Genomic DNA, 19,258 nt, shown 5'->3' on the forward strand with positions numbered 1-19,258 from the left:
TTGAGCCTTACCGGTTAACTTGCACTGTAACAGCAAAGGCCAAACTTCTTTAGGCCAATGGAGTGTGGAAGCAATACGCTCAAACACACTAAAATATGAGTCAACTTCTGTTTCCCGAAACTGCGGCACCAGAGAAATATGTCTACTGACCTCAAAATTGGTTCCCACCGAACCAGGCCCTGCCGAAGCATCAGCAGCCTGTAAGGGTTGCACAACTGGAACAGGCTGCATTCAATTCAAGTTCACGCAGCTTAATCTGCGTCTCCGCCTCGATTTCGAGTCTGCGGACTTCAAGTCGAAACTCCATATCCGTTCGACGGACTTCTGCCCGTTCACGTGTCTCCATCTGGAGTCGCGCTATGCGAACCTTCAGTCGCGCATCACCTCCTGTAGACTCATCTGAGCCCGGTGAAAAAGGATCGAAGGGCGGCAAAACGGCGTTGACTTCAGAACCCTCCATCTCAGCCGTCTCGCTCTGCTCCTCCTCATCAGGACGACTGTCAGCACCAGGGAAGACTTTCTCACCACCTACAGGCAACACTAAAACACCCAGTTCCACCAACCTTTGGGACACAGTAGACCTAATCTCTTTTTTAAGCCGCTGCTTCGAAACAGCAATCTGAAAATGAGCAGCGATACGTAGCAAATCATCTTTCCTACATTTATCTAACTGCTCCACTGTAGGTGCACTCACAAAGGTGTCTAAATCAAAATCAGCCATACTTGCTCCTGTAGCTGAAGTATTAGTACTCTCTCTGTAGCGAACGTATTAGAGCACACACACTGCCTCGTACAACCCTAATCTCTTCAACAAAAATATCTGAACATGAATATTCCCCCATCCACCCCAGCAGTAATCAATATCTCGGGAAAAAGAAAATATTTATTAAATATCCCGGATGAGCCCCCATTTAATGTTACGAACCTTAAAAAGGTCTAGGGCAGATACCGTAACATTTATATATTGACGTACTGCTGAAGGTGAGATGTGATGGAAAAATACATGACAGGCTCTTATTGAAGGAAAAGATGAACTGGACTTTATTTACATCAAGCCGAAGCCAATGAATCCAGTCAAAGAAACAACAATAAAGTGTGCTATGTACAAAATATATAGGTGAACAAATAAATAATAAATGAGAAAAGAACAAAATATAACAAAACAATCCCTCTAATCTAAACCTGATCTAACCAAAGAAAAAGGTAGAAAATAAACCGGGAACTTCGGTGCACACGGCAACCTAGTTAAACTACCTAATAAAACAAAAATACAGAGGTTGGCGCTCACGTCTTACCTGGTGTGTCTAGACAGTCATTTGCTACGGGTGCAGTGTATATCGCGATATATTGACCTGCGTTCTCTTCCCACAATATCCGTTGTTAAACGAGATCTCAAGCAAATGAAAAGATAGACATACACATCAAACCTAAACTCACATAACATGTCTAGTAGCCTACTAAAAGTACAAAGAACAAAACACATAGCACACCACTCAAGTCACAGGCAGAGCCATACACACACACTCATTTCGCTACAGAGAGAGACAATGTGAATGAACGTGCCATCCTTTTAAAACCAGCCGGCAGCCTCCAATTAGTTCTCAAGCGCCGCCTTAACGATGACTGACGTTCGACTCAGCCAATTACAGCAACCTGCGAGCAGACATAGGGAGCTAGAGACAGAGAGAAGATAATGAGCACAACAACCAACACGTGCAAAGTACACTAACGTGCACAGAACAATGAAAACGAACACAAAACACGCGTGGAACGTAACATGCATATAGAAAGGAGGTTGAACGGCTGGCTTTCTGGTGCAGTCAAAACAACCTGGAGCTGAACACGCTCAAAACGGTGGAGATGATTGTGGACTTTAGGAGGAACACCCCATCATTGTCCCCCCTCACCATTCTATATAGCACTGTGGCAGCAGTGGAGTCATTCAGGTTCCTGGGCACTATCATCTCACAGGACCTGAAGTGGGAGATACACATCGACTCCATTGTGAAAAAGGCCCAGCAGAGGTTGTACTTCCTTCACCAGCTGAGGAAGTTCAACCTGCCACCAGTGCTGCTGATACAGTTCTACTCAGCAGTCATTGAGTCTGTCCTCTGCACTTCAATAACTGTCTGGTTTGGTGCAGCTACAAAATCAGACATCAGAAGACTACAAGGGACAGTTTGGTCTGCTGAGAGGATTATTGGTTGCCCCCTGCCCCCCCTTCAAGAACTATACACTTCCAGATTGAGGAAAAAGGCTGGTAAAATCACTCTGGACCCCACTCATCCTGCCCACTAACTTTTTGAACTGTTGCCTTCTGGCCGGCGCTTCAGAGCTCTGAAAACCAGAACCGTCAGACACAGGAACAGTTTTTTCCCTCAGTCTATCTATCTCATAAACAGTTACATTGAGCAATAATGATGTGCAATACACAGTTTAATTTTAATTTTAATTTATATTATCCAACATATCCACTTCTGCCATTACTTACATTACTCTGTACATAATATACTGTTTTTTGTTCTTTATATACAGATTGTATTAGATTTGCACTACGTGTGTGTATGTGGGTATGTATGAAGGTGAGTGTATGTACGTATATGTATAATTATTTATTTTGTGTTCTTTTTTGGTTTTAATTACCTATGTCTTGCTTCTGTTTTTGGTATTGTTTGAATTGTTGTAGACTGGAAGCTCCTGTCACCAAGACAAATTCCTTGTATGTGTAAGCATACTTGGCAATAAAGCTGATTCTGATTCTGATTTACCAATGATTCCTTTGATTAATATTGGGGGGGTCTATGCCCCTTCCGGAACCAAAGAAAAGTCCAGCAGTAATCAGAATCATCACGACACCACATAGTGGTTGATAAGGAAAACTGGATAGCATCACCAAAATCATTGCAAAATAGTCATTGTTTTGAAATAGAATCCAGAAAACTCCCCCAATCTCCATTTGGTTGAGACAATGTTGCTGTGATGGACTGGATGAGTCAAACAAAGAGAGAAATGTTTTGATAGTGCCACAGTGTTACACTTTTAGGTGAAATCAACCTACAAATTAATTGCATAGAAAACCATACAATTTAATAAAGAAAGAAAATGTCACACATCAGCTTTAAGAAATCAAAATGTTTTCTTTTCTGAATTGACCATAAATACTTAAAAGTGATTTCAAAAGAAAGGTCGACATGACTGATTTTGAGCCAAAATAGTCACTTTGCAAAGGAAGAGATTTATTGCAAATTTTATCCAATTTGAGCCTTCTGTAAACCATGTAAAATGACAGTATAGTACTTTTTACTATTTTCACAGTCTCTTGATTTACTGTCTCTTGATCACCCCCCCCACACACACCTTGAATTGAACCTGAAATATTCCTTTAATTGAAATGAAGCACAAACAGAACTTCTAAAAAATGTTGTGAGTCAAGGTCAAGCACGTTGGCAAGTTCATGCGAGAACTGACGTGTGAAATACGGAAAAAAACATAAGCGCAGTGTTGCATAGAGAGGAGCATAGAGAATCATACATAGATGCCTTATTCAGCTGCTTTGAATGCGTCAACTGCGGCACCATCTTGGAACAGTGAACAAGCAGAGCTGTTTGAATTGAAGTGAATGGAGGAGATGCTTCAGACTGAGCTCTTTGCTCAGACCGCTGCATAAACTCCTTATGTGTCAAAAAAGTACCACGGTCCATAGAAACAGCTGCTAATAATGATAAACTCCACCCATGTCAAAGTACAAATTCTGGAATAAGCTGACTGGAAGTGAATATTTTTATTAAAAAAAGTTTTAAATATTGACCTATTCTTACACACACCTAGCATTTCCCTTAAGAAGACATTATTTCACTGGATTGATTATTTTTATGATGGGTGTATGTACTTTTTGGAACTTCAAAAATTTGGCTCCCATTCACTTCGTGGACGTAGAGAGCTGAAATATTTTCTAAAAATCATAATTTGTGTTCTGCTGAAGAAAGAGAGTCATACACACATTGTATGGCATGAGGGTGAGTAAATGATGAGAGAATTTTTGGGTGAACTATTCCTTTAAGGAAATCCTAATTCCTTAAGATTCGAACTGGATATATTTTGATAGCTAACACACTTTTTGGACACATTTTACAGGCCTTGATTTTTCTTCAGTGTCTTAAAACACAACAATGATTGAGTTTGTGTTTGTCAGTAAGTGAAAGATAGAGTGTGAATGTCTAAGTGTGAAGTGTGTGAGCAATGAAAAAGACTATTGAAGTCTATGAGATCATCAGTAAAGTGACAGCATTTACTGCGCCTTTTAAAAGTGGTGGTGGCGTAGTGGCTAAAGCACAGGGCTGTTAATCAGAAGGTTGTTGGTTCAAACCCCACAACCCCATTGTGTCCTTGAGCAAGGCACTTAACTCCAGGTTGTTCCGGGGGGATTGTCCCTGTAATAATTGCACTGTAAATCGCTTTGGATAAAAGCGTCTGCCAAATGTAAATGTAAAACCTTTTCTTAGCTATAAAATGTCCAAAAACAGATTTATACATTTTTAAAAGTTTAATAATATATTTCATGCATAGAGCTGTGGATGTTCATAAGAGTTAAGGATTCTTCACCCTTGATGTGTTCTTTGTCAGAATGGTGAAAGACATCAGTCTAAGTCCTGTCCAACTACACACCAAAATATACTTTGACACTTCATTTCTAAATATGTGGCTGGAAAAAGAAACAAACAAAAAAAAAAAAAAAAAATATATATATATATATATATATATATATATATATATATATATATATATATATATATATATATATATATATATATATATATTGCTTAGGGACCATTGAAAATGTCACCAAGGCAAGTAAAGGTCTAAACTACTGGGCCATCACACAAAATCCTTGTTGAACCCTAATGTTGAGTAATTGTTCTCAAATGATGCTGCCCTCAAGGCTAATCTGTGAGAAAGACAAGTCATTTGAATTTGAGTGGATGGCCACTAGATGGAGCTATATATTCTCCTATTTTGGTATTTGTTTACAATTACTTAGTATTTATCAGTTACTTAGTACGAAGGCTGTACATTGATTACAATTAGGGAGTGTAAATACTGATCTCAGTGCAAATTGGCAAGAATGATAAAACAACAACTATCCATGCACTTTATAAACTTGCATAATAAAGATGTTTTGCCACTAGCTTGAAGTCCTCTGATATTCTTCACATTAGTTTTAATGACGGTGTATTTTGTTGTAATTGATTTTTCACTTGTTTAAATTGTTGAGCTTAATTAAATATAAACCATGGCAGAAGCTTGTTTACAGTGGCTTGGGTGTTCATGCAAGTAGTTTATCATTGAAATATCATGTGAATGTGTGCCACTGTGAATGAGCTTCTGTCATAGCGCTCAGGGCATCAACATTTTCACAAAAAAATTTATTATATTTTTAGTTTTTTTTCTCAACAAAACCTATTGCATGCTTTTAGAATACTTGGAATATGACACAGTAGTCACATGAACTACTTTTAGGTCCTTTTGTGAGCTGTAAAATGAATCACTATCAACTGCCATTGTATTGAAAAGATGGCCAGGATATTCATTAAAAAAATGTCCTTTTGTGTTTTGCATAGAAAATAATATGGATTTGGAATGACAAGAGGGTGAATAATTTCTGCCAGAATTTAATTTTTGGTGAACTTCTTCTATTTCTCTCAGAAAAAAGGTACTGTTTAAGATTCATGGGGTGGTACCCTCAAGGGGACATTTTTGTACCTCTAGTTAAATTTTTTTAACTCGTTTTGGGTACATAATTGTACCTTAATGACCTATTGTGTACCTTTAAAGGTAATATACTGTATATATTCCTCTGGAGGATACCCCTTTGTCTCCGTAAGGGTACAAATATAATCCAAAAACAAGGTTACCACCTCAGTGACAAATTTGTACCTTTAACAGTGCCTTTAGGATAGAGAAGGTTGGAAATGGTCATGTAAATCTAAATCAGGACTGTTTATGGTGCAAGAAACATTTTAAGTGGACAAGAAGGGAACATTTTTTATTATAAATAAAGGATAGGATTGAGATCTTAATAATTATAAAGGCGTTTATGTTAAATCCCCTGTAGCAGCTAGGATACATTTCAGATGTTGGTGCAGCTATCCTTATGAGGACTCTAGATAGACAAAGATTTTTTATACTTTATGAACTATAGATTCTATCCCCTAACCCTAAACCAAACCCTCACAAAAAACTTTCTGCATTTTTACATTATCATTAAAACATAGTTTAGTATGTTTTTTAAGCAATTTGAATTACGGGGACACTAGAAATGTCCTCATAAACCACATTTTTAGCATAATACCCTTATAAATACCAGTTTGTAACCTAAAATAAAAGTTCTCATAAACCACCCACCCACCCGAACACACACACACACATAATTGATTATTCTCATATTCCTTTTTAAAACTAGCATATATAATTCCAAGCCCAAACTACTATAAGTAACTATAAACAAGCATTAAAATCTTAAAAAAAAAAACAAACAAACAAAAAAAAACACAAGCATGTTTAAATAACTTTACAGTCTTTATTGATTTGTTTTGTTTCAGGATACTCAAATGTTTTGTTTGTTACTTTTTGTTTATACCATAAGTCCCAAAAGAACAGTAAATTGTATACAAAACACTACAAGAAAAAAGTATAAAAAAATAAAGTAAATATAAATCGACTGTATAAAAGCACTGTTATTGATTAAAAGTATAGATTAATGTGTTCATTATGTTACCAAATAAACAAGTAAAACGACAGTATCAAATATTATATTTGAAGATCTACTAAGCAAAATATTAGGGTTATGATATTAAAATTGTTTACACTACAGTATAAAACCTTAAGAGAAAACAAAAATGAGAGTAAGAAGATTGTTGTGCTGTTTATACATACATTTTTGCCTGTCAAGCCAAGGCTTAAGATGTATATAAGAAATATTTTGAAGACAATTAAAAATGAGAGTAATTTGCCTACAATATCCAAAGGCAAAGATAATTGTTAATAAAGTATTAAGGTTACTTCAGTCTTCAAGCTTTGAGTTTGGACAGTAGTTTTCCTTAAGCACATACAGTATATTATTATAACTTGTATAACAGTTTGAGTTACAACATTAAGTCTATAAACAAAAGAAGTACATTTCTTCGCAACCTGAACCCTGTATGGTAGGCTGTATGAGTTCTCTTCAAAGGCACCACATAAATGTTTTGGACAAATTAGTCAGAGAGTGCTAGATATCAACATTAATTATGTTTTTGTTATTGTTTTTTAGCTACAGTAAATATAAAACAATAGTTTCCAAGTTAAATGAAAGCATCTATGTGAGTGCAACCCATATAGAGCCAGTATTTTTCTATACCACTCAGTCTGCAGAATTACGTACAATTTAAGGTATCCGAGAAAACTCTAAAAACTTGACACTGAAATATGTAAACATTAATTTCAAGTTTAAAATACAGTACACGCCTGATCTCAATCTTGACAGTAATTACTTCTCAGGAAAATAGTATTCTGTAATGTTTAGCACAGGCTAATGCCCTGCAGTTCTGAAAAACACCTTCTTGTTAGATTGATATTGTGCAATTTTACAGAGGGGATGTAGACTGTATGAAACACTTTACTATCTCAGTGTCAGTTTGGGGGTTTTGCCAGTTTTTTATGAAATGTTTAAATAATTTAAGTGTTTAAAATCTTCACCATAAATCAAACAAATCAAAGTAAAATAATTCTGGCATGGTAAAATCATGCCTTGAGCATAGATTCTTTTAACGCATTTTTGTTAATGCATTTTTTTGTGAGGGCTCACAGCTTGATGTTTACAAGTTTGCATCGATTAATTTCAAGTATTTTCTCATGCCAACCATACAATGGAAATGTGTCACATGCAAGTATATTGAATCTATAGTGACATGATAAGGAATTTGTACATTCCTTAGCCATATACTGAAAGCTTCTGAAGATCAAATTGTTTTATTGGTTTGTGATTAACTTAACATTTTAAAATGGGGTAAAATGCTTTTCATTTTCATGATAGTAAATAATAAATGGTAACTGCATGTGTTGAGAACCTGACAGCTTCAAAAACCTTGAAAAATCTAGTACAAAAACTAACCGTGTTCTTAATAAGTGACGTTCTAAACGTCACACCACACTATCTTCACATCATCCTCAAGTCAACTCAACTTCTCAGTTTATCTCTACAAAGCTGAGAACACCTTGTAATTTAGGGGATTAGCTAGTCTCTGAGAGATCCTTATTTTTCTGAGGACATTTGGTTTTGTACTTTGGATTTGTTGTGTGACTTTGGACTAATTTAATATGGACTACAGAGGTTATTCACAGGCAAAGTAGTCCTTTAGTGGGGCAAACAGGTGTCGTATTACAGGTACACTCCAGGACCGCCCCAGCAGCTTCTGTCTGGCCCCACGTCCCATGTTGGACACATCCGTGTAGTGGATGGGGAAGCCAAATATCCTATGATGTGAGCAAAGAAATAATTAATTGGTTAATTTTTGATAGCGTTCAATGGAAATATTTTGGATTGGTTGTTGTGAACACACCTCTCCAGCTCTGTGCACCACAGGATGTCCTCTTTACCATTCATCATGACAGGGAAGTGTTGGTCTTTGCCTTGCTTGATGGAGTTGGACCGTGTTGTGATGGTACGCACTTTGCCAAACTAGAGACACAGGGATGGATTTAAGGTGCTACTCATGATAAAACTGTTAGAGAATGGAATTTACTAACATTCTTACGAATTTTCAAGTTATTACAATGCTCCCTGGAATACTTGATACTGATTGGTCAATGGTGCCATCTAGCAGTCTGATTAACTACCACACATACAGATATCAGAGTCATCTTTACTGCTTCTCTGATAACTCTGCGATCAAGTAAGCTAATAAAATAATTTCAACTCAAATCAATGTTTAATGCCCATTTCTATATGTATTTGGCAAGTAGCCTTATGGGCAGTCAGTACTTACAAAATAAACAGACAGAAATCCAACACAATGCGGAAAAGAAGCAATTTATTTCTTCTCAAAATCAAATAATTACATAATTTCAATGCAAATAAATGTTTAATGTCCAATTATTTCTTTATTTGGTTAGTAGCCGTGTAATGTAAAGTCAGCCGGTAGTTATTGCAAAATAGTCCCGACAGGGTGACCAGGAACCACAGTGGGAGATTAAGAATCAAGTAAAACATTATGCACTAGATTAAATTATTATTATTATTTTAATCTGTCAAAATGACAGACAGCATTTAGAATGAACTGTAAATGTTTAAAAATGAAGGAGTAAATGACAGAGAATTTTCGATTAACACAACCCATTGTTAAGACATGGAAAAACATGTTACCTTGGCAACACGCCCATGTTCCAAACAGTCCTGAAGTTCTAACTTATCCATGCCAGAAGCACACATAGGCCTGTAACAAAGCAAATTCATTTCAAACTCAAAAAGTACTGCTCTAAGTAGATTATCCTCAACATACTGTAAACAAAACACTTCAAGGGATAAAATGAATGGAAAGAAAATTCTGTCCTTGAAATTTACTGACCGTCATGTTGATCCAAACCTATATGACTTGCTTTCTTATTTGAAGCACAATGGGAGAATTTGTTATGAATGATCGGCAGGGCTCAGTGATATGGCTACAAAAACCTTATCTCAATATTTTTCAGCCTCTCGACAATATTTGATATATAACTTGATAATTATGTATTTGCTCTGAAATAGCGTGACTTTTTTTTTTAACCAGAGGAACCATAATTTCATCCAAACGCCATTGTAGCCAAGTATATTGAATATTTTGAAGACATTGAATAAAAATCATTTTAAAAATAATAAAGGCATGTTTCCCCAGTTTTTCACTAAATAAACACATGGGACAATTAGATATAATAATGCACTTCTTATTGATAGTTTATATATAATGATACTTAGTACTTAGCATTATTTATTGTTATATATTTGTACAAAAAAATATTTTTGTGAATGAACAACATGTTCCAAAAAAACTATTTTTTGGAACCCGGTTGAACATTGCATAAAACTAAATAATTACTGCGGGATGAAGTCAAGTTTATTATTTTAATATAATACTGAATTATCATTATTATTTTGAGAATTAGATTTGTTTTGTATAAAAGTAATATACTGTATTTCTGTCCTATTTACTGCACCTTCACCTGGAGCATTTATTTGTCTCTGAAAGTGAAGTGTATAGTTTACAATGAAACCACATCTGCTGAAATGCTGTCATCTCCCCCTTTTTTGTTATACCTATGTAGATTTGTATAATAACTTGAAGAGGTTACTAATGTTAGGACATTTGCGGATGCTTAAATCTGCAGTACTTATCTTTCACAATGCATATGAACTGCTCTGATAGCACTAAAAATGCAAGCCCATGAGCCCTGTGTGTCATCAGATTATTCTGAAGTGCACACAGACCATATTTATCTGTCGTTAATCGTAACCTTTTGCAGTTTAATAATCACAGATGACCATATCACCATTTGATGTTATTTTGATTTGTTATGCAGCCCTGAAGGATTGTGAAATTAGTCTACTAATGTGCTCTTTATGAAACTTAATGGCCAAATAAAAAGCACATTAAAAATCATTGCTATATTTACAATATTACTTAATTTTAAATTTTCAGCAAAATCATTGCGATTATATTGTGAATATTCAATATATAACCCATAAATACCTTAAAGACTTGGAACATTTCACATGGATTACATTTATGATAATTTTGCGTCCTTTTTTAAGATTGAAAGTTAATCACTATCCAGTCACACTATGACACTGTACTGAAAAGACCTACTGGGATATTAATAAAAAATTAAGACTTTTGTGTTCCATATAAAAAGCCAAAGGGTATTGGAATGACATAAGGGTGAGTAAATTACAAAAAAGAATTAGCTTGAACTATCCCTTTAAAGCATATTAAGGAAATATGGAGGTGTGCACAAATACCTCTTCATTCCTGGTAGGTTTCCCCAGAAATATCGAGCCCTGTGAGCAGCTGACACCTCAATGGCATCAATCATCACTGGATTACACTACAGCATACAAGTTGAAATCAATTAGTCCTAATAGACTCAAACCAAAACATCTCTACCAACAATAAATAAAAAGAGAGCACTAACCTCCAGGAATCGTGAAATATCTCTCTTATCATTGATGCTCATAGCGACCACGTTTTCAAACATCCAGAAGAAAGGTCGATCTTCCCATTCCTTTGGCTTCGCTTCACTCAAGAGGCGGTAAAACTCAAAAAACAGCCGACCAGTTCCCTCTAAACAAAGACAATACCATGTAGTGAATATGTACTTCAGTTTTAAATTAACAATAGAAATTTTAAAATTAATAATGGAAATTTAAAAAAAGACAGTTCTAAAAGTCCTGAATAAGTCACTCATGGTATTACAATATAATATGATATGATATGAAAGATGAAGTCTAAGAGCTCAGATGATGATCATTCTGTGTGGTGTTTTTTAAACCAATTTCAAACCAATAAACTCAATAAACTTGGCATTAATTTGCATTTAATTTAAATCTCTGATTCTGTAGATTCTAGAAAATTGTTGTAGGGAAGTAGGGGCAATGTTTTAGTTCTGACTGTTTCATGCAAAGCTTTAAAGAAAATGTAAATCTTTTCATGAAAAAAGCACTGCCACAGAGCAGACTAAAAACACTTTACATCATCACACCATTCCTATTGCTATGCCATGAAACAGCATGCAACCATAACAAAATTACTTGATCTAGAAGGGGCTTGTGTTTGTAAGAGAGAATGAGAGATATCCTTAATAAAAGAGCTGTGCAAGATAATGTCTTACCGTACAGACCTTTCCTGGCTGGGTTGACAATTGAAAGGTCATTACAGGGACTTCCACCGATCACCAAGTCGAAGGGCCCCCACTCAGCAATCTAGACAACAGACCAGCATCATGTTAGCAGACTTTTCCCAGTGTGATGGCTGTTAAATGGGCCCGTGAAATGCCAAAGTGGGCCACGATATGATGAACGGTGGCCACTAACCGATGCCATGATATGCCAAAGGGGGCTGCGGAATGCAGAAGAGGACAACCCCCCACACACTATTTAAAAATAGTTGTTTAAATTATAATTTTTTTAGAGGTGGGACTACTTTTGCAGGCAAATTATAAGTCATCGACATCATTCATATGCTCATATTTTTCTCTGTGGACAAAGTCCTTCTATTGTTGCTTTGCGAGCATCATTTAATCCGGGTGTACATGGTCACAACAAGAGTTGGAAATATTGAATAAAACTTTGCACAGGAAAGCTTAGTAAGGGATTCTAACATGTATAAATATTTTATCATTGCATTCTTTGAACGAATGACTACTTTTACTGGCTTTAAACATTAAAGATCATGTCGTGCAAGATTCAGGTCCTTAAGTCGATAAGGAATCTTCCTATCTGAACATACTGTATCTATCTGAGTAATTCCTTTGCTTTAAATCTGAAGTTAGCTATTAGTGTAATTACCGGTCACTGAGCCATGGAGGTCATAAATGGCATTTAATGAGACATTCCAGATGTTCCACTCAGTCCAGAGGCTAAAGGTAACCTATGTACGCGCAAACACGCATTCTTCTGACTGCCTCAGGGAATGGCCTAAATGTCTTTACCATTGTCACCAGGGTCTTTTACATGGTGCAATTATAATGTTCCCGGACTGTACAGCATCATTCCACTATACAGTGATCCAGCCCCCCTGAATCATCTCTAACGTGCTGAAAGCACGCTTGACTACACCACGCATCTGGACATTTTCTTGAATATATCATCAATAAAAAATGTACACAATGTCACTTTTAAATAAAATTCAGTTTACTGCCTGCTTTCCTCGGGCATGATGTTTACTGAACTTGGCAAACAGCACAGAGTTTTTTTAATAAAGCTCAAACGAGTTTGAAAACGAGATTTATGTAATTGAACTAATTTATGTACAAAGCAGGTGTGTTTGCTTGGACATTAATACAAATTTCTTAATGTGAATACTCAAGATGCAGCACAATTTGTTTGGTTTTTGCGCTATGGTTAGTTGATACATTTTTGTGCTGAAATAATGCACAAAAGTGCTGCAAATATATTTTGAATTGCACAACCCAATTTGGCTACATATGTGGAATATAAATCTTTTCATTAAGATTAAAAAAAAAATAATTTAAAGTTGCACTCAGTAATTCTAATCCAATACACATTTTGTCAAATTCTGCAAATATCTCCTCACAGTCTGCTAGCTGTCCGTTCTGTGGGTGGGCTGAAAAAAAATCTAGTATTTGCACACAGCCCTTGCTCTGTAAATGGGACAAAAACAAGGTGGATCTGACCGATCCACACAACACTACAGCCAATCAGCAACAGAGGGTGGTTCTTGCATGTGCACAGGATGCGGGGTGGAGGAACTTTCTTAACTCCAAGGAGGACAAATCGCTGAGAAACAGATCAAAAGAAAAAGGTCAGGCGAATAAACTAAAAAAGGATTATGATAAATCGAGGGCTAGGAGTGTGTATCAACAGTGTTTCTCAGGAATGGCTGAGTGCACCTTTAACTTTCATACTTAAATTAATTATTTAACAGATGCAGTTTCGCTGAGAGATAGCTCATCTTGAGTTAAACAACAGGCCTGTGTAGCTCAGTGGTAAAGACGCTGCTACCCCTGGGGTTCGCTAGTTCAAATCCCAGGGTGTGCTGAGTGACTCTAGCTGGGTCTCCTAAGCAACCAAATTTGCCTGGTTGCTTGGGAGAGTAGATTCACAAGGGGTAATCTCCTCCTGATCGCTATAATGAGGTTTGCTCTCTTTGGGGCACGTGGTGAGTTGTGTATGGATGCTGTGGTGGATGGTGTGAAGCCTCCACATACACTATATCTCTGTGGTAATGCCCTCAATATGCTACGTGATAAGATGGATGGGTTGACTTTCTCAGACACGGAAGCATAAACATACACATCTTTAAATAAAAATAAGTCAAAATACAGTTTCATGGTCTGTAAGTCATATTTAAGGTCTGTACATTTTCTTAATTCACTTGCTATTGGCAGGTGTGGCAAAAAGTAAATATTGGAACTTGGACCCTGCTTGGCACATCTGTGTGTGTCAATGAGAAAGCATATCTGCAGCTGGACTCTTTTCAGGCCATCTTATTCTTTGGGTGTTTCATAAATAACCCTATCTAGGGCCCCAAAGCTTCCCTCCAATATATCCCTTCTCTCTTTTCTTCATAGCAAGAGCCCATTGACTTGCCCCTCCCATACAATCCAGCCTTGGAACAACAATGGAGTGAGTGAGTGATTGAGTGGGAGTGTGAGGTGGTGAATGGATGAATCAGGGTGAGGGAATTTAGGAAGGAAGAAAGCTCCTTTGTGTTTCATCACTAAAGGCTTAAGACAACTTAAGACACTGTTCTTCCCATGAGTGTTTGAATTTGAGCAAGAAAGATAATGGAAGTCAAACAGAAACTTAGAGGTGTGACTACAAAGAGCCGACTCAGGTGAGGTGATTAACCTTATCAAGCGCTGTTGGAACAAGTAACACGCTACTAAATAAATCATCTCTGGCCAGTTGTGTGTCTATGAGGCTGATGGCGCCAATACTTGTTAGTATTACTTATATTTGTTAGTCACAAACAAAATTTACACTTACTCCAGTAAGACATTCAAATGAGTTATGCTCTTTCAGACAAACTGCTATGACCACATTTTGATAGAAGTGAAATTAAACAAGTAATGAAAAAATAAACTAATAATTAAATGAGTGAAATGAACCTTATAAAAGAAAGAAAAAAAGCTTAGAGACGTTTCTTTTCTGATTGCATTTCTTTTATATAGTTTTTTACCCAACTCTGCTTATAATTTTTCCAGCAAAAGACATGTTGTGCAAGGTTCATGGAAAGGCACAGTTTGCGTAAAAAAATTAATAAATAAACAATACCCTCATGTGACTGGTTGGACATTTATTTTATATGAGCGCAGTAATTTAGGTTTCATAATTTAGTATAGGCATAGCTATATCACGTTCAGTTGATAATGTACGGTCAATGGTAATGCAGTTAAACCAATAAATAAGCACATCGTGGGTAGTTGCGTACACATTAAAAGGCGGGAACAAAAAAAGAAAAAACCTGCACAATGTTGTATTGCAAGCAAATCTGTAATATCTTTCTGTAAGACCTTCTTCATGCATTCTACCAATTTCTTAAAAGATATTGCATGTTGCAAGGGAAGTGTTTTACTGTACATTCTTGGATTTACTCAAGAAGCCATTTTAAGCATTAATTACTCCAAAATGTTTTTTTTTTATATTTATGACATTTTCATGAATGATGCCCACATGTAGGCATACATGTATTTATGAGAACTAGTATAACTAGGTTAATAAAAAATAAGATTATGTATGAATTGCAATAAAACTAGCCTCAGACTTTGACAATCAGTAAATTGTTTGCCGTAAAGAGTTCAAAAATAGCTTATGATGTGGAAGCGGGTTGGGGTCCATAATTGTAAACTCAATAAATAAACCAAACAGCAAGGCATGACACAGCAAATACTCACCATCACAAATCATTGGCAAATAAGCTTTTTTGTTAAATTTGAGGACAAAACATATAGTATATGCTAAAATATACACAAAACCTTATAAATGTCTCAATTTGCATTGATCTGCTTGAGTGCTACAACAAAGCACAAAGAGATTAGCGGGATAGTTCACCCAAAATGAAAATACTCTCATTTACTCGTTCATGTGAGGCAGAATGTTAACCTCAGTCACCATTCACTTTCACTGTATACAGAGAGGAGAAAAAGTCAATGGTGACTGAAATTATGACAATATTTTAATATTCTTTCAAGACATTTATAGGTTCAATATCTTTACCAGACATAAAGAGGCAAATGACTCACATTTTTTCTGGTAATGCAGCGAACGTCGTGCACATACTGGATTTTTCCTTCATGCCGGACAACTCCAACTGAAATGGAGTCCTCACACACTTCTGAAGCAATGTACATATCTACCTTGAAGCCCAAGTCTCGAAGAACCAGATAGCCTTCAAATTTACAGACATAAAAAGCATTCATAGTTAGTGTTTAATAACAGTATATGGCCATGTACACACGACAAAGGTTTGGCAGTGACAAATGCATTTAAATGCTAAATTTTAATTCCATGTGTGTACGGAGTACAGGAGCTAGAAAATTTCATAGAGGCGTGTAATAGTAAACTATATACAGTTCATTCAGAAAGTGTTCAGACCCTTTCATTTTTTCACATTTTATGTTGCAGCCTTGTGTTAAAATGCTATAAAAAAATAAAACATTCACATCAATATACACGCCATACCCCATAATGACAAAGAAAAAAATTTTCTTTGTTTAATTTAAAAAAATTAAACATCAAATTGACACTGCGATAGCAAAGGGTCTTGCTATGACACTTGAAAGCTCAGGTGCATCCCATTCCTCTGGATCATCTTTGAGATGTTTCTACACTTTGAGTGGAGTCCACCTGTAGCAAATTCAATTGATTGAACATGATTTGGAAAGGCACACACCTGTCTATAAAGTCTCACAGCTGAAAATGCATATCAGAGCAAAAACCAAGCCATGAGGTCAAAGGAAAGGCCTACAGAGCTCAGAGATAGGATTGTGTTGAGCCACAGATCTGGGGAAGGCTACAAAAACAAATTCGGCTGCATTGAAGGTTCCCAAGAGCACAGTGGCCTCCATAATACTAGAGCTGAACACTTGGCCAAGCTGAGCAATCGGGGGTGAAGGGCCTTAGTTAGAGAGGTGACCAAGAACCCGATGGTCAATTTGGTTGAGCTCCAGAGATCATGTGTGGAGATCAATTCCCCTGTGCACTGTTCAGACCAGCTGTCTTAAGACCAGCTATTGGTTTGTTGCCTGTACAGCTGGAGTTGTGCTGACTGCCCCCTACTGATTGTGAGTTGCAATTACAATGAAAAAGCAATATTCAAAGCATGATTTAGATTTAGATTTTCAATTTGTAAACAAAATATGAGTGAACGCAAAGGTCACGGACCACACTGGGGTGCTTATAGCATCATCTTTAATAACCAAAGTCAAAATACAAATAGTATATTAGTATTACCACTGCGATGCAAATAGCATCTGCCTTTAATAACTAGCCACACAGAAGCTGAAGGCACCTGATCATATTATTGACTTCCATAAACATCCGATGGTAAAAACATCATTGCAAAAGATTAATAAAGAAATGCAAAGAGATATCCATTCACCTGTAGCAATGCCATCAAACAATGATAGCACTCTTATTGGACGTCTCTGCTCTGCTGGAACAGCAGGGTAACTTTTTGGACTTTCCTAGAAAGTAAATATATAAACAGAGGCATAACTAAACATTTACAGCTTTAGAAACAGAAAAGTTCCCTCTTTGTTGACAGCTAATTTAAGACTTACAAACTCCTGTCCACTGTCATTGACAAAGAACTCCTGTAGTTTCACACTCCAGTCATGGCGTTTCTTTAATACGCCGTATTGCAGCAGAGGCTGACACATGTAACAGCGCCATGGGTCTAGATCACGAGCGCTGTTAGCCGCTCCTGCACCCACTAATATATCCAGACAGTCCACACAGAAACACCTGCAGGAAAAGATGCAGGCTGTTGAGAGTGCTGACCAAACACAATCCTAAATTTTCATACTTTCAAAAATGCTTTTTTTTTTCATCAGTCCAATGTGTCATGTTCTGGCACAAACAAAGACTTGAGTTAGGAGCAGGAACTATTATAAGCAATTAAGAATTGACTATAGTTTGCCTTAAAAATAGCAGATGGCGGGTTCTAGTGGCACAGAAATTGTCCACTTCAGTTTTTAAAAAAGGAAATGCTGAGAAAGAGAAAATAAGGCAAACAACAGATGGGTTCAGAGAATGAGATCTGGTGGAGTGGGTAATGCGGGTGGTTTTGGAATTGAAGATTAACGAAATGCTGAGATGTTGGAAGAATGAAATGTGAAAATGAGAACGATAGCAAGACATGAAAGAATGAGTATGTGAGAATCATTTGATTTCGTACTGTACCTGCAGCAGTTGGCATTTCCACAGAGCAGCACCTCTCTACCCCCACAACACACGGTGCAGTACGACTGGTAGCCATCGTCGTCATACATGTAGGAGATCTCTAAATAAACATCCTAACACGTGCAAACACATACTTGTAAATAACTTACAGCCATCTGTCTTCCATTTATAAAACTGCAAAATGCGTAGTTGACTTAAAGTGGGCTTCAAGAGTCCACATCTGGGATTCAAAATCTTATTTAAAATGTAAATAAACAAAGTTTTGGGATTTTTAAATTTAAAATAAAGAAAAGTTATGTTTGATTCTCAAATCATGTTGAGATTACATTGATTATCAGGTTTTGCACAAATTTGTGGAGTCCATGCCAGCTCGAGTGCATGCTGTCATTTTTGGCAAAAAGAGGACATACCAAATCCAAAGGAATTTTGAAATACATGTAAATATTCATTTAAACTTTTCACTCTGATATAATTTTTTTTTTTTTTAACTAAAACTGTACTACAAACTCTATTACATTAGAAAAATGCATGTTCCTTGAAAATTAATGTAATAGGATAATCAGTCATGTGGAATTTCTAGATCCTTATCATATCATAATACTGATAATAATAATAATACAATTCTGAAGTCCAGGTGTTGGAATTGAGTTCAAGTATTTTTGTATGAGACATTTAAGAGCAATCATGTCAGAACTTGTTGGAGCACCAAATTCCCAGACTCTCGGGTTATGTTGTGATACATGTCAGGTGATTGGGGCGGATAAGAAGGTTAACCTTCAGTTACCTTGCAGGCTAGGCAAAGGCCTCCTTCAAACAATGGATGGAAGGTCGCCACTCTTGTCTTTCCACAGGAGAGGCAGAACTCTGAAACAAAGAGCAGGAGAAAGTTAAGCGAACAAGTATCAGTTAAATTTGAGAGTCAGTCAGGCCAGTCGGTCAAATTTGCTGTATGAAACTGAACACAACAGTCTGGTTCCGGAAGTACAAATCCCATTCATTTGATATATAAAGAACAATAATGTATAAACCTTTCAACACTGGCCTCCCATGAGCTCTGAGATTGTTAAGTGATACTATATGCTTCTGTAGAAAGAATTGCCACCG

The 19,258-nt window shown here is 36.5% G+C and overlaps 1 protein-coding gene across 3 annotated transcripts in view; it reads right to left on the reverse strand.

The window, feature by feature from the left end:
- Positions 1-6,626: 6,626 nt before the first annotated feature.
- The window catches only part of LOC127629293 (DNA (cytosine-5)-methyltransferase 3B-like), an 84,585-nt gene continuing 71,953 nt past the window's right edge, over positions 6,627-19,258 (reverse strand). For 2 of the 3 annotated variants that reach the window (XM_052106451.1, XM_052106449.1), the window contains exons 12-22: positions 18,939-19,018; positions 18,155-18,267; positions 17,533-17,716; positions 17,352-17,436; positions 15,994-16,139; positions 11,899-11,989; positions 11,203-11,351; positions 11,030-11,115; positions 9,401-9,470; positions 8,598-8,716; positions 6,628-8,511 (exon numbers count right to left, since the gene is read on the reverse strand). In XM_052106451.1, coding sequence (XP_051962411.1) covers positions 8,370-8,511; positions 8,598-8,716; positions 9,401-9,470; positions 11,030-11,115; positions 11,203-11,351; positions 11,899-11,989; positions 15,994-16,139; positions 17,352-17,436; positions 17,533-17,716; positions 18,155-18,267; positions 18,939-19,018 — 1,265 coding nt within the window. In that variant the 3' untranslated portion in view covers positions 6,628-8,369. Of the gene's footprint in view, positions 8,512-8,597; positions 8,717-9,400; positions 9,471-11,029; positions 11,116-11,202; positions 11,352-11,898; positions 11,990-15,993; positions 16,140-17,351; positions 17,437-17,532; positions 17,717-18,154; positions 18,268-18,938; positions 19,019-19,258 lie in introns of all 3 variants that reach the window. The other variant, XM_052106450.1, reaches the window with a different exon arrangement.

This window comes from Xyrauchen texanus, chromosome 35, assembly GCF_025860055.1.
Source record: "Xyrauchen texanus isolate HMW12.3.18 chromosome 35, RBS_HiC_50CHRs, whole genome shotgun sequence".
In the NCBI taxonomy this organism is placed as follows: Eukaryota; Metazoa; Chordata; class Actinopteri; order Cypriniformes; family Catostomidae; genus Xyrauchen; species Xyrauchen texanus.